At 43.7% G+C, this 12,117-nt stretch overlaps 1 protein-coding gene across 1 annotated transcript in view; it reads right to left on the bottom strand.

The window, feature by feature from the left end:
* fam131ba (family with sequence similarity 131 member Ba) overlaps positions 1–1,710 on the bottom strand; it is a 64,357-nt gene extending 62,647 nt beyond the window's left edge. Inside the window, exon 1 of the mRNA XM_060904069.1 lies at positions 1,614–1,710. Coding sequence (XP_060760052.1) covers positions 1,614–1,710 — 97 coding nt within the window. The remainder of the gene's footprint in view (positions 1–1,613) is intronic.
* Between the last annotated feature and the right edge of the window lie 10,407 nt (positions 1,711–12,117).

Below are 12,117 nucleotides of genomic sequence, written 5' to 3'. Positions count from 1 at the left end.
CTGTGAATCCCCTTTTCCACTCCTCAATATGTGAAGAACTGGAACAAGGACAAATATGATGAACAGGAGGCTTTTTATTGACTATAAACATGAGGTCACAGTCATGGGATGACAATTTTGCTATTAGTGTTTGGCTAAGAATATTAGTTCTTATTAGTTCCAGAAAGAAAAAAATAATGACCTGGTTGTCCAGAATGTATGTAAGTAGAATTACAAATTTATTTATTTAGCTTTTGCCATAGGAAGATATATATATATATATATCATGGGAAACCACAACAGCTTGCACCAATTACAGTGGCCCCATTGTACCAAATCTGCATGTCTTTAAACTGTGGGGGAAACCAGAGCACCCAGAGGAAACCCACGTGGACAACATGCAAACTCCACACAGAAAGGCCCCTGTCGGCCGTGAGGTTCGAACCTGGAACCTTCTTGCTGTGAGGCAACGGTGCTAACCACTACACCACCGTGCGGCCCAAATATACTCGTTTGTTTGTCACTGTGTGTGTGTTAGCTTAGCCATATTTACCCCTTTCGTTGCAACACCACAGGATGTTTAATTTCCTTGAAACATCTGTGTTTGCATTAGTACACCTTCAATTAAGTTATATGATGCCAGTGGAGTTATTATCCTTGTGAGGACATTGTCTTTCCTTCCTGCGCCATATGGCACATAGGGCAGCGCCGATCTCCATTTCTGTAGCCCTTGGCCTCTCACCTATTACATAGCTAGGGTTACAGTGGGGGGCTAGTCCTCTGGTAACTGCGAGAGTTTGACTCCCCACTCGCATCTGTATTGCAGTGTGCCTTGCCAGATGGCAGCAGGTACCATTTTTATGATGGTCTTTGGTATGACCCGACCTTGAGTAGAACTCGCAATCTCCTGATCGAGAGGTGAACACGCTAACCTAACCTTAACCTCAGGAACCAAAAGAAAGCCTTTAGGGTTTTTTTTTTTTTAACTAAAGCTATAGTTTTTATTTTAAAAAAGACATTTGGATGCTGGAAACAATTCATCCAAATTATATTCCCTCAATGGTGATGGAAAATGATGTCTGAGACATTGGTGTTTAATTGGGTTGAGATTTGGGTTGTGGCCTTGATTTATAGAATGTTCAGACTCATCAAACCATTTAGTGATGCCTCATGTCCTGGTGATCCTGGAAGAGACCATTCTCATGAGAATAGAATGGTTTCATCATAAGACAAAGGTGATCAATCAGTATAACTGTCATGCTTGAAGCACAACACAATAATATTAATATTCACAACACTGCAGTAAACTCACATTAGCACACTGGACAAAACCACAGACACTACATCAACACTCTCATCAGCACTGAAAAACCAAACAACACAATTCCCAGCAGCAAGTCTGTGGTAATGGGTTATGCACTTATATGAACCATTGTTTGTGCCCTGGTTGGATCTGATTGGGTGTTCATCAATGGCTTGCTGTGGCCATTGACCAGCATTAATTAATGGCAGCAGGATGTGAAACTTGAAGGGGAAAGGAAGACCCACAGGGGCAGCCATGTTGGCTCCACTCGCCATCTCCTCCACTGGAGCCAACATGGGGTCAGTTACCATCTACCGGGACAGACACACACCTGACACACCTGACAGAGAGGACTTAGCCAGAGCTCCAATCCCGTAGGCGTTGGAGTTCCGTTTGAGACGAGGCAAGATGGAGGTGGTGTCCTCCATAGACAGCTGGAGAAAATATCAATAGCAGATATGGAGGAAGAAAGGAAGGAATGAGCATTCAAGAAAGAAAAAGAAAGACAGACATGGACACACCTAGTTATTTGTATGCTATATTCCTGATCTATTGTGCAGAACATATATCAAAATGGTACAGAGGATATCAACCAGTAGTCAGATCAGATATATTCATTAGCAGAACAGCTACACTGATACTACTGAAACTACCGGAACAAAAAATCTTTCTGCAGTGAGCAGATGTCAGAAAGGTGAGAAAATAATAACCATGTTAATACAATACCAGATCATACATATTAATGGATACTGTGCAGAATAGTCTGATCTATTTCCAATTTATTTACATTTAGTGTGCTGTTAATTTTTATGACTTTTCCTAGCTTTGTAGCTTTGTTTTCCCTTTATCTATGCCACTTTTCCTGTGAATCCCTGCAACCTTAAAACAACTTTATCTGCAAAATAAAAAAAGTAATCCTTGTGTTTAAGAAACATGTACAAGTACAAAGTGAACAGAAACATAACGTGAAACATGGAAGAGATAGAAAAAATAGAGGTCTATTTTTTCTATCTCTTCCATGTTTCACGTTATGTTTCTGTTCACTTTGTACTTGTACATGTTTCTTAAACACAAGGATTACTTTTTTTATTTTGCAGATAAAGTTGTTTTAAGGTTGCAGGGATTCACAGGAAAAGTGGCATAGATAAAGGGAAAACAAAGCTACAAAGCTAGGAAAAGTCATAAAAATTAACAGCACACTAAATGTAAATAAATTGGAAGAGAAGAGGGAGAGGTCAACTACTCACTCACATTGATTCCTTCCCAAGAAAATTCTGCTCGTCCATGCTGAAGAGAGACAATAAGATAAGAAGGAGTAGATGAAGTCAGAGGAGCAGGTAGAGTGAGAGATTTAGCAGAAAGAAAATAATATATGGTCAAAGGTTTGTGGACACCTGACCATAACACCCATGCTGCACTATTATTATTACCTCTGCCAACTTTGTTGGAGGAGGTTATGTTTTCACCTCTGTTTGTTTGTTTGTTTTTTGTTTGTTCCCAATATAACTCACAAGAATAACACACCTAGTTATTTGTATGCTATATTCCCGATCTATTGTGCAGAACATATATCAAAATGGTACATAAAGGATATCAACCAGTAGTCAGATCAGATATATTCATTAGCAGAACATCTACACTGATACTACTGAACTCAGTGAGTTACTAACTCAGTGGATGGATTTGTATGAAGTTTTGAGGAAAGGTGGGCCATGAGCCAAGGAGCAATTGATTACAACCTCAATTCTAAAAAACTGGGACACTGTAAATAAAAATAGAATGCGATAATTTGCAAATCATAGAAACCCTATATTTCATTGAAAATAGTACAAAGACAACATATCAAATGTTGACACTGAGAAATTTTATTTTTTTTTAATATATGTTCATTTTGAATTTGATGTCAACAACACATTTCAAAAAGTTTGGGACATGGGCATGTTTAGCACTGTGTTGCATCACATCTTCTTTTAACAACACGCTGTAAATGTTTGGGAACTGAGGAGACCAATTGCTGTAGTTTTGAAAGAGAAATGTTGTCCCATTCTTGCCTGATATAGGATTTCAGTTGTTCAACAGTTCAGGGTCTCCTTTGTCGTATTTAGTGCTTCATAATGCACAAAATGTTTTCAATGGGAGACAGGTCTGGACTGCAGGCAGGCCAATTTAGCACCCGGACTCTCTTACTACTGAACCATGCAGTTTTAATATGTGCAGAAAGCGGTTTGGCATTGTCCTGCTGGAAGAACGAAGGCCTTCCCCAAAAAAGATTTTGTCTGGAAGGCAGCATATTGCTCTGAAACGTCTATATATCATTCAGCATTAATAATGCCTTCCCAGATGTACAAGCTACCCATGTCATTTGCACTAAAGGCCTCTGCATGCTCTTGTGACAAGGCTTTCGCAGATAGCTTTTCGCAGACAGTTGTAATTTATCGTTGAGCGGGGAGTAATAGGCGTGCGCGATGTTATTCACCGCCACAACACAAGGGGGCGCGAAGTCTCGAAATCGCTAGGAGAAGTTGGTGGGTGTGGTTAGTGGAGTGTTTATCCTCTGGTTACTTATAATGACTAGAACTGGAGTCGTATAGATGTACGTACTTCCTCACTTCCTCGATCAACCGCTCTTCATGCTGCTCCATCTTCGCTCGTTTTTAAAAATGGCGGTAGTGAAAACAAAACAAACCGGGAAAGTAGGGAAGCGGAAGTGCGTGTACAGTGGATGTAGAGTGGACCAATCAGAGCCCTCTTGTCTGTGACGCTGTCTGCGAGGCTTCTGCGGTGGTCACAATTTTTGGGAGGTGCGCGCAGAGCGTCTGCGAAGGGGGGGGCTACGCAGACGCCATCTGCGACGCCATCTGCGAGGACTGCATTGTCAGCATAAATTGGCCTTAATCCACCCTCATACCATCACAGATGCTGGCTTTTGAACTGTGCATTGATAACAAGCTAGATGGTCCCTCTCCTGTTTAGACTGGAGGACATGGTGTCCATGATTTCTAAAAAGAATTTCTACTTTTAATTTGTCAGACCTCAGGACAATTTTCCACTTCACCTTAGTCCATCGTAAAAGAGCTTGGGCCCAGAGAAGGTGGCGGTGTTTCTGGATATTGTTTATATCTGGTTCTAACTTGCATTTGTGATTAGATTAGATTAGATTAGATTAGATTAGATTAGATTAGATTAGATTAGATAGAACTTTATTGATCTGTTTGGGCAGGTTCCCTCAGGGAAATTAAAATTACAGTAGCATCGTTACAGGATAAACAGAGAATAGAAATAGAGAAAAACTTCTAGATAAATTAAATTAGGTATTTACATATACAAACATAAAAAAGAATAAGAATAAGATATGGGGAAGAGGAAGGGGGGGAAAAAAGGCCAACAGAAGAGGTATTGCACATTGTATTGCACATTGCCCAGTATTGCTTATTGTCAGACTAGGCTACTGCTCCTTCCTGTCCTCTGTCCTCCTGTTACCCCCCCCCCCCCCCCAGAGAGGAGTTGTACAGTCTTATGGCGTGAGGGACAAAGGAGTTTTTAAGTCTGTTAGTCCTGCACTTGGGAAGGAGCATTCTGTCAATGAACAGGCTCCTCTGGTTGCTGATGACGGTGTGGAGAGGGTGACTGGCATCGTCCATGATGTTCACTATTTTGTCTATAGTCCTCTTCTCTGCCACCATCACCAGAGAGTCCAGCTTCATGCTGACCACAGAGCCGGCCCACCTGATCAGTTTGTCCAGCCTGGATGTGTCCTTCTTGGATGTGCTGCCCCCTCAAACACACCACGGTGTAAAACAGGACACTGGCGACCACGGACTGATAGAACATGGACTGATATACTGATAGAAGTATAGCCTGCTCTGTCCCTTCCTGTACAAGTGGTTGGTGTTGCAAGTCCAGTCCAGCTTGCTGTCCAGCCACAGCCTGAGATACTTGTAGGAATCCGCAGCCTCCACCTCAACTCCCTTGATCAGAACTGGTCATGACCTTGGTCTGGACATCCCAAAGTCAATGACCAGCTCCTTGGTCTTCGAGGTGTTGAGCTGCAGATGGTTGCTATTGCACCAAACAGCAAAGTCCCTCACCAGGCTCCTATACTCCTCCTCTCTGTTGTCCCTGATACACCCCACGATGGCTGTGTCATCAGCAAACTTCTGAATGTTACACAGCTCTGAGTTGTAGCAGAAGTCTGCGGTGTACAGGGTGAAGAGAAGAGGGGCCAGCACCGTGCCCTGGGGTGCTCCGGTGCTGCTAATCACAGTGTCAGATGTGGTGTCCTTCAGCCTGACGTACTGCGGCCTGTCGGTGAGGTAGCTGGAGATCCAGGTGACCAGGCAGGGGTCCACTCGCATCCTGTTCAGTTTGTCCTGAAGCATAAGGGGCTGGATGGTGTTGAAGGCACTCGAGAAGTCCAAGAAGAGGATCCTCACTGTGCCATTTTCCTTATCCAGATGCGAGTGGGCTCGGTGTAACAGGTAGAGGATGGCGTCTTCCACACCAACACCTGCCCGGTACGCAAACTGCAGACAGTCCTGGGCATGTTGCACCTGGGGTCTGAGGAGGCTGAGGAAGAGCCGCTCCAATGTCTTCATTAGATGTGAAGTGAGTGCCACTGGTCGGAAGTCGTTCAGCTCGCTGGGCTGGTTCTTCTTGGGAACTGGAACAATGCATGATGTCTTCCAGAGGGTGGGCACTCTCCCCAGCTGCAGGCTGAGGTTGAAAATGCATTGGAGTGGTTCACCCAGTTCAGCAGCACAGGTCTTCAGTAGTTGGGGACACACCTTGTCCGTGCCTGCTGCTTTCCTGGGGTGAAGCTTCCTCAGTTGACCTCTGACCTGGTCTGCAGTAATGCATGGAGGAGTCCGTGTTGAGGAGGGGGAGGAGGGGGCTGCTGTGATGACTGGGGGGAGGTGTGTTGAGGGAAGGAGAGATGGCTGCAGTGAGGGGGAGGGTGGGGGGAACGTGGGTTGGTTGAACCAGTTGAAGAAGTCATTCAACTTGTTCGCCCTCTCCACTGTCCCCTCAACGACTCTGGTCTTTTGTGTTGTGGCCTGTGATGGTTTTCACACCTTCCCAGACCTCCCTCATGCTGTTCTCCTTCAGCTTCTGCTCCACCTTTCTCCTGTAGCTGTCCTTAGCTTCCCTCACACAGCGTTTCACCTCCTGCTGTGCTGCTTTCATCGCCTCCCTGTCCCTGTTCCTGAAGGCGGCCTTCTTCCTGTTGAGGACAGCTTTGACTTCCTGTGTTACCCATGGTTTGTTATTAGGGTAACACCGTACAGTCTTAGTGGAGGAAACCACATCTGCACAGAAGTTGAGGTAATCTGTCAGACAGTGTGTCAGCCCCTCTATGTCCTCACAGTGTGGGCTAAGCAGCACATTCCAGTCTGTGGTGTCATAGCAGTCTCTGAGGGCATCTTCCATGTCAGGGGACCACCTCCTGATGAAGCTAGTTGTTGCAGGCTGCCTTTGGACCAGAGGGGTGTACTTCGGCTGTAGATGAACCAGGTTGTGGTCAGACTTCCTTTGTGGGGGGAGGGGTGTGACTCTGTATGCATCCCTCACATTAGCATACAGCAAGTCAATTGTCCTGTTGTTCCTAGTTGGACAGTCCACAGCCTGGTAAAAAGCAGTCAAAGTAGAGTCCAAAGTAACGTGATTAAAGTCCCCAGAAATGATCATAAATGCCACAGCCTTGCTGTGACAGAGTGAATCCTCTCACATGCAACAGCTGCGTCTGCCCTTAGAGGGATGTAAACACAGTTGGTGATCATGTGACTGAACTCCCTCGGCAGATAATATGACCACAGGCTAACGGCTAGCAGCTCCAAGTCCAGGCAACATAAGACTGTCTTTACGGAGATATGTCCTGGGGTACACCAGCGGTTGTTCACGTAAATGATGAGTCCCCCACCTTTGCCTTTCCCGCATGCTTTAGTGTCTGTTGGCTCTCACAGCAGTGAATCCCCGCAGGTCCACATTAGCATCCAGTACAAGGTGTGTTAGCCATGTGTCCATAAAAATAAAAAAGCTGTTCTCCCAGTAAATCCGCTGGTTGTTCAGTGCAGATAGCTCGTTGACCTTGCTCGGCAGCGAGTTCACATTCCCCAAGATAATGGAGGGAATGGATGGTTTGTAATGCCGCCAGTTGTCCACTAGCCTAGCCTTTAGCTTAGCCCCGGCTTTGCAGCCTCTGGGTTTCCTTCTCAGCTCAGCTGGGATGGGGTGTTGTATCCCGGCTTGTCCCATTGTTTTCAGGGCCAGCAGCTCCTCTCTCAAATAAGAGAAAAAACTGGCTCCTGGTTGCCTGTTAAAGTTAAAAATATCCATGGGATATGAAGAAAAACACACTCTGTCTTCGTAAGATGAGCAGAAAGTAAAAAGGTGGGAAAAAAGAGGTTAAAAGAGCTAAAAACTACAGAGCTACTGGAGAGGCAGCTGTCTCACACAGCACCCAACACAACATGCAGTGGATGCAGTGATGAACTGTCTTCACAGATGATGGTTTTATGAAGTGTTCCTGAGCCCATACAGTGATTTCCACTACAGTCTGCTTTTAATGCAGTGTTACCTGATGTCCTGAAGATCACAGGCATCCAATGTCAGTTTTCAGCCTTGTCTCTTGCATACAGAGATTTCTCCAGATTCTCTGAATCTTTTAATGATCTTCTATACCATAGATGATGTGATCCCCAAATTCTTTGTAATTTTACATTGAGGAACGTTATTCTTAAATTGTTGCACTGTTTGCCCACACAGTCTTTCACAGAGCGGTGAACCCCTCCCCATCTTTACTTCTGATGGGCGGCATGGTGGTGTAGTGGTTAGCACAGTCACCTCACAGCAAGAAGGTTTTGGGTTTGAACCCAGTGGCCGGCGAGGGCCTTTCTGTGTGGAGTTTGCATGTTCTCCCCGTGTCTACGTGGGTTTCCTCCGGGTGCTCCGGTTTCCCCCAAAATCCAAAGACATGCAGTTAGGTTGACGTGGGGCAGCCTTGGGCTGAGGTGCCCTTGAGCAAGGTACCGAACCCCTGACTGCTCCCCGGGCGCTCTGGGCTGCCCACTGCTCTGGGTGTGTGCGTGCGTGTTCACTGCTTCAGATGGGTTAAATGCAGAGGATGAATTTCACTGTGCTTGAAGTGTGCATGTGACAAATAATAATAATAAAGGTTTCTTCTTGAGAGACTCAGCCTCTCTGGGATGCTCTTTTTATACATAATCATGTTACTGACCTGTTGCCAGTGAAGCAATTTTTTTTTAGCATTACACCACTTTTTCAGTCTTTTGTTGCCCCTGTCCCAACTTTTCTGAAATGTGTTGCTGATATCAAATTCAAAATGAGCATATATTTTTCAAAAAATAATAAAATTTCTCAGTTTCAACATTTGATAGGTTGTCTTTGTATTATTTTCAATGAAATATAGGTTTTATATGATTTTCAAATTATCATATTCTGTTTTTTACGTTTTACACAGCGTCCAAACTTTTTTGGAACTGGGGTTGTATATAGAAGAAATGATGTAGTCTTCAGCCCTGTACTGACTACTGAGGTCTAAATATGGTTATGGTCAAGTAGTATTATCTGTTGCCACAAGTACCTGCTTCCTCTGAGCAGGTAGGAGGAGTTACCAGTTTTGATCTGTGCATTGCTTACAATCTCCATATACAGTGGTGCTTGAAAGTTTGTGAACCCTTTAGAATTTTCTATATTTCTGCATAAATATGACCTAAAACAACATCAGATTTTCACACAAGTCCTAAAAGTAGATAAAGAGAACCCAGTTAAACAAATGAGACAAAAATATTATATTTGGTCATTTATTTATTGAGGAAAATGATCCAATATTACATATCTGTGAGTGGCAAAAGTATGTGAACCTCTAGGATTAGCAGTTAATTTTAAAGTGAAATTAGAGTCAGGTGTTTTCAATCAATGGGATGACAATCAGGTGTGAGTGGTCACCCTGTTTTATTTAAAGAACAGGGATCTATCAAAGTGTGATCTTCACAACACATGTTTGTGGAAGTGTATCATGGCATGAACAAAGGAGATTTCTGAGGACCTCAGAAAAAGCATTGTTGATGCTCATCAGGTTGGAAAAGGTTACAAAACCATCTCTAAAGAGTTTGGACTCCACCAATCCACAGTCAGACAGATTGTGTACAAATGGAGGAAATTCAAGACCATTGTTACCCTCCCCAGGAGTGGTCGACCAACAAAGATCACTCCAAGAGCAAGGCGTGTAATAGTTGGTGAGGTCACAAAGGACCCCAGGCTAACTTCTAAGCAACTGAAGGCCTCTCTCACATTGGCTAATGCATGATAATGTCATGTAATGTAATGTCATAATGTCATGTTCTCCACCATCAGGAGAACAGTGAACAACAATGGTCTGCATGGCAGGGTTGCAATCGTGTGCCTGGCGGTTCTTTCCGTGGAGGATATTGAAGACATCTACCTATTCGGAACCATGATTACAGGACTTTTGCTGATTGGATTAGGCATTGCCCTGGTTTATCGAGGAAATCAGAAAAAGGTGACAGCTGTTCAAAGCCCCATAAAGCTGCCCGACATGATTGAAGCGGTGAGCAGAGCTATCGGTACTCAGACTGTGACTATTCAGAACTTGAACCGCAACATGGATAACATCATGGAAAAGCTTTCGTCTTTGCAATGGAAATTGGATCGATTTGGAGACCAAAATGGACAGAATGGACATATGGAGTAGGCATGCAAAAAGAATGCATCTGCTTGCCAAGACCAAACAAATTCCAATCTTATCTACTTTCGGCTCCCTTAGCCAGCACTGGCCAAGGCCATTGCTGGGACAACAATTCCCCTGGAGAACACTGCTGTGAGACTCTCTTGTATTCCTCCCCCCTCTTCCCGCGGTCGCTGCTTCACCCCCAGTGTGACAAGCGGGTGCGTGACCAGCGCCATCATGGCTGCAGGAGCAGACGGCTGCTTGCTGGTGCTGGGTTACCTCTACCTCCTCCCCTCCCCCACGCCCCTTTTTACCCCCCACCCCTGATCGCCACCCTCCCCCCTCAAGTCCCGAGTTTTCATGTTGTAAAGTGTACTTGTGTTATTTTGTGCTTATGTGCTGAGGTTTTTTTAATGTTGCCACACTGTACTCCTCACAGGAGCATAGTGTGGGGGTTGTTTTTTTTTCTCCTCCCCTCTCCTCATGTTACTCTGTATCTTTTCTTTTCATCCCTGTCTTCCTGTCCTGTTACTCCCCCTTGTGTGTATGTGTGTATGTAAGGAATAAAGGGTTCATTCATTCATTCATTCATTCATTCAAGGAGAAAGTCACTGTTCTCCAGAAAGAACATTGTTGCTCATCTGCAGTTTGCTAAAGATCACATGGACTAGCCAGAAGGCTATTGGAAAAATGTTTTGTGGACAGATGAGACCAGAACTTTTTGGTTTAAATGTGAAGCGGTATGTTTGGAGAAAGAAAAACACTGCATTCCAGTGTGGTGGTAGTATCATGGTTTGGGCCTGTTTTGCTGCATCTGGACCAGGACAGCTTGCCATCATTGATGGAACAATGAATTCTGAATTATACCAGCGAATTCTAAAGGAAAATGTTAGGACATCTGTCCATGAACTGAATCTCAAGAGAAGGTGGGTCATGCAGGAAGACAATGACCCAAAGCACACAAGTCATTCTATCAAAGAATGGTTCAAGAAGAATAAAGTTAATCTTTTGGAATGATCAAGTCAAAGTTCTGACCTTAATCCAATCAAAATGTTGTGGAAGGACCTGAAGCAAGCAGTTCATGTGAGGAAACCTACCAACATCCCAAAGTTGAAGCTGTTCTGTATGGAGGAATGGGCTAAAATTCCTCCAAGCCGGTGTGCAGGACTGATCAATAGTTACCAGAAATGTTTAGTTGCAGTTATTGCTGCCCAAGGGGTTCACACCAGATACTGAAAGCAAAGGTTCACATACTTTTGCCACTCATGGATATGTAATATTGGATCATTTTCCTCAATAAATAAATAACCAAGTATAATATTTTTGTCTCATTTGTTTAACTGGGTTCTCTTTATCTACTTTTAGGACTTGTGTGAAAATCTGATCTTTTAGGTCATATTTATGCAGAAATATAGAAAATTCTAAAGGGTTCACAAACTTTCAAGCACCACTGTATGTGAGTGCAATGACTGGAAGATGGCTTTAATCACCACTGCAGGTCACTATAATCATTAAGTAATACCATACGGTCTGGTCAGTGCCCCTTCCACAGTCAAAGCCTTTGTAATTTGTCTCAAGCTTGTTTGTCTTTGTACTATTTTCAATGAAATATAGGGTTTCCATGATTTACAAATATTCACATTGTTTTTATTTATGTTTTACACTGTATAAAACAAATACTGTGTAAACACACATTTTTGGAATTGGGATTGTATATTTTAATGCAAATCTGGACATATATGTGGATCCAGGATCTAGATATGTATTTGGATCCGAGATTTTTTTTTGCCTTTTCCCAGTGTAAAAGTAGTGAACAAATTTTTGGTGAAATTTGGTGTCCAGCATTCATATTATCCTATGTTCCAGTGATTTGATTTTGATAATATGTGGCTTGACAGAGGTATGCCCTCTACTGTGTGCGCTTCTAATTTGTCCATCCCTCTGTTATCCATAACCGCTTATCCTGTGCAGGGTTGCAGGCAAGCTGGAGCTTGTCCCAGCTGACTATGGGCAAGAGATGGGGTACACCCTGGACAAGTCACCAGGTCATCACAGGGCTGACACAGAGACAAACCATTCACACTCATATTCACACCTACAGTCACATTAGAGCCACCAATTAGCCTAA

The sequence above is a fragment of the Neoarius graeffei genome, chromosome 22 (genome assembly GCF_027579695.1).
Source record: "Neoarius graeffei isolate fNeoGra1 chromosome 22, fNeoGra1.pri, whole genome shotgun sequence".
NCBI lineage: Eukaryota > Metazoa > Chordata > Actinopteri > Siluriformes > Ariidae > Neoarius > Neoarius graeffei.
This window is presented reverse-complemented; position numbering and strand designations above follow the sequence as displayed.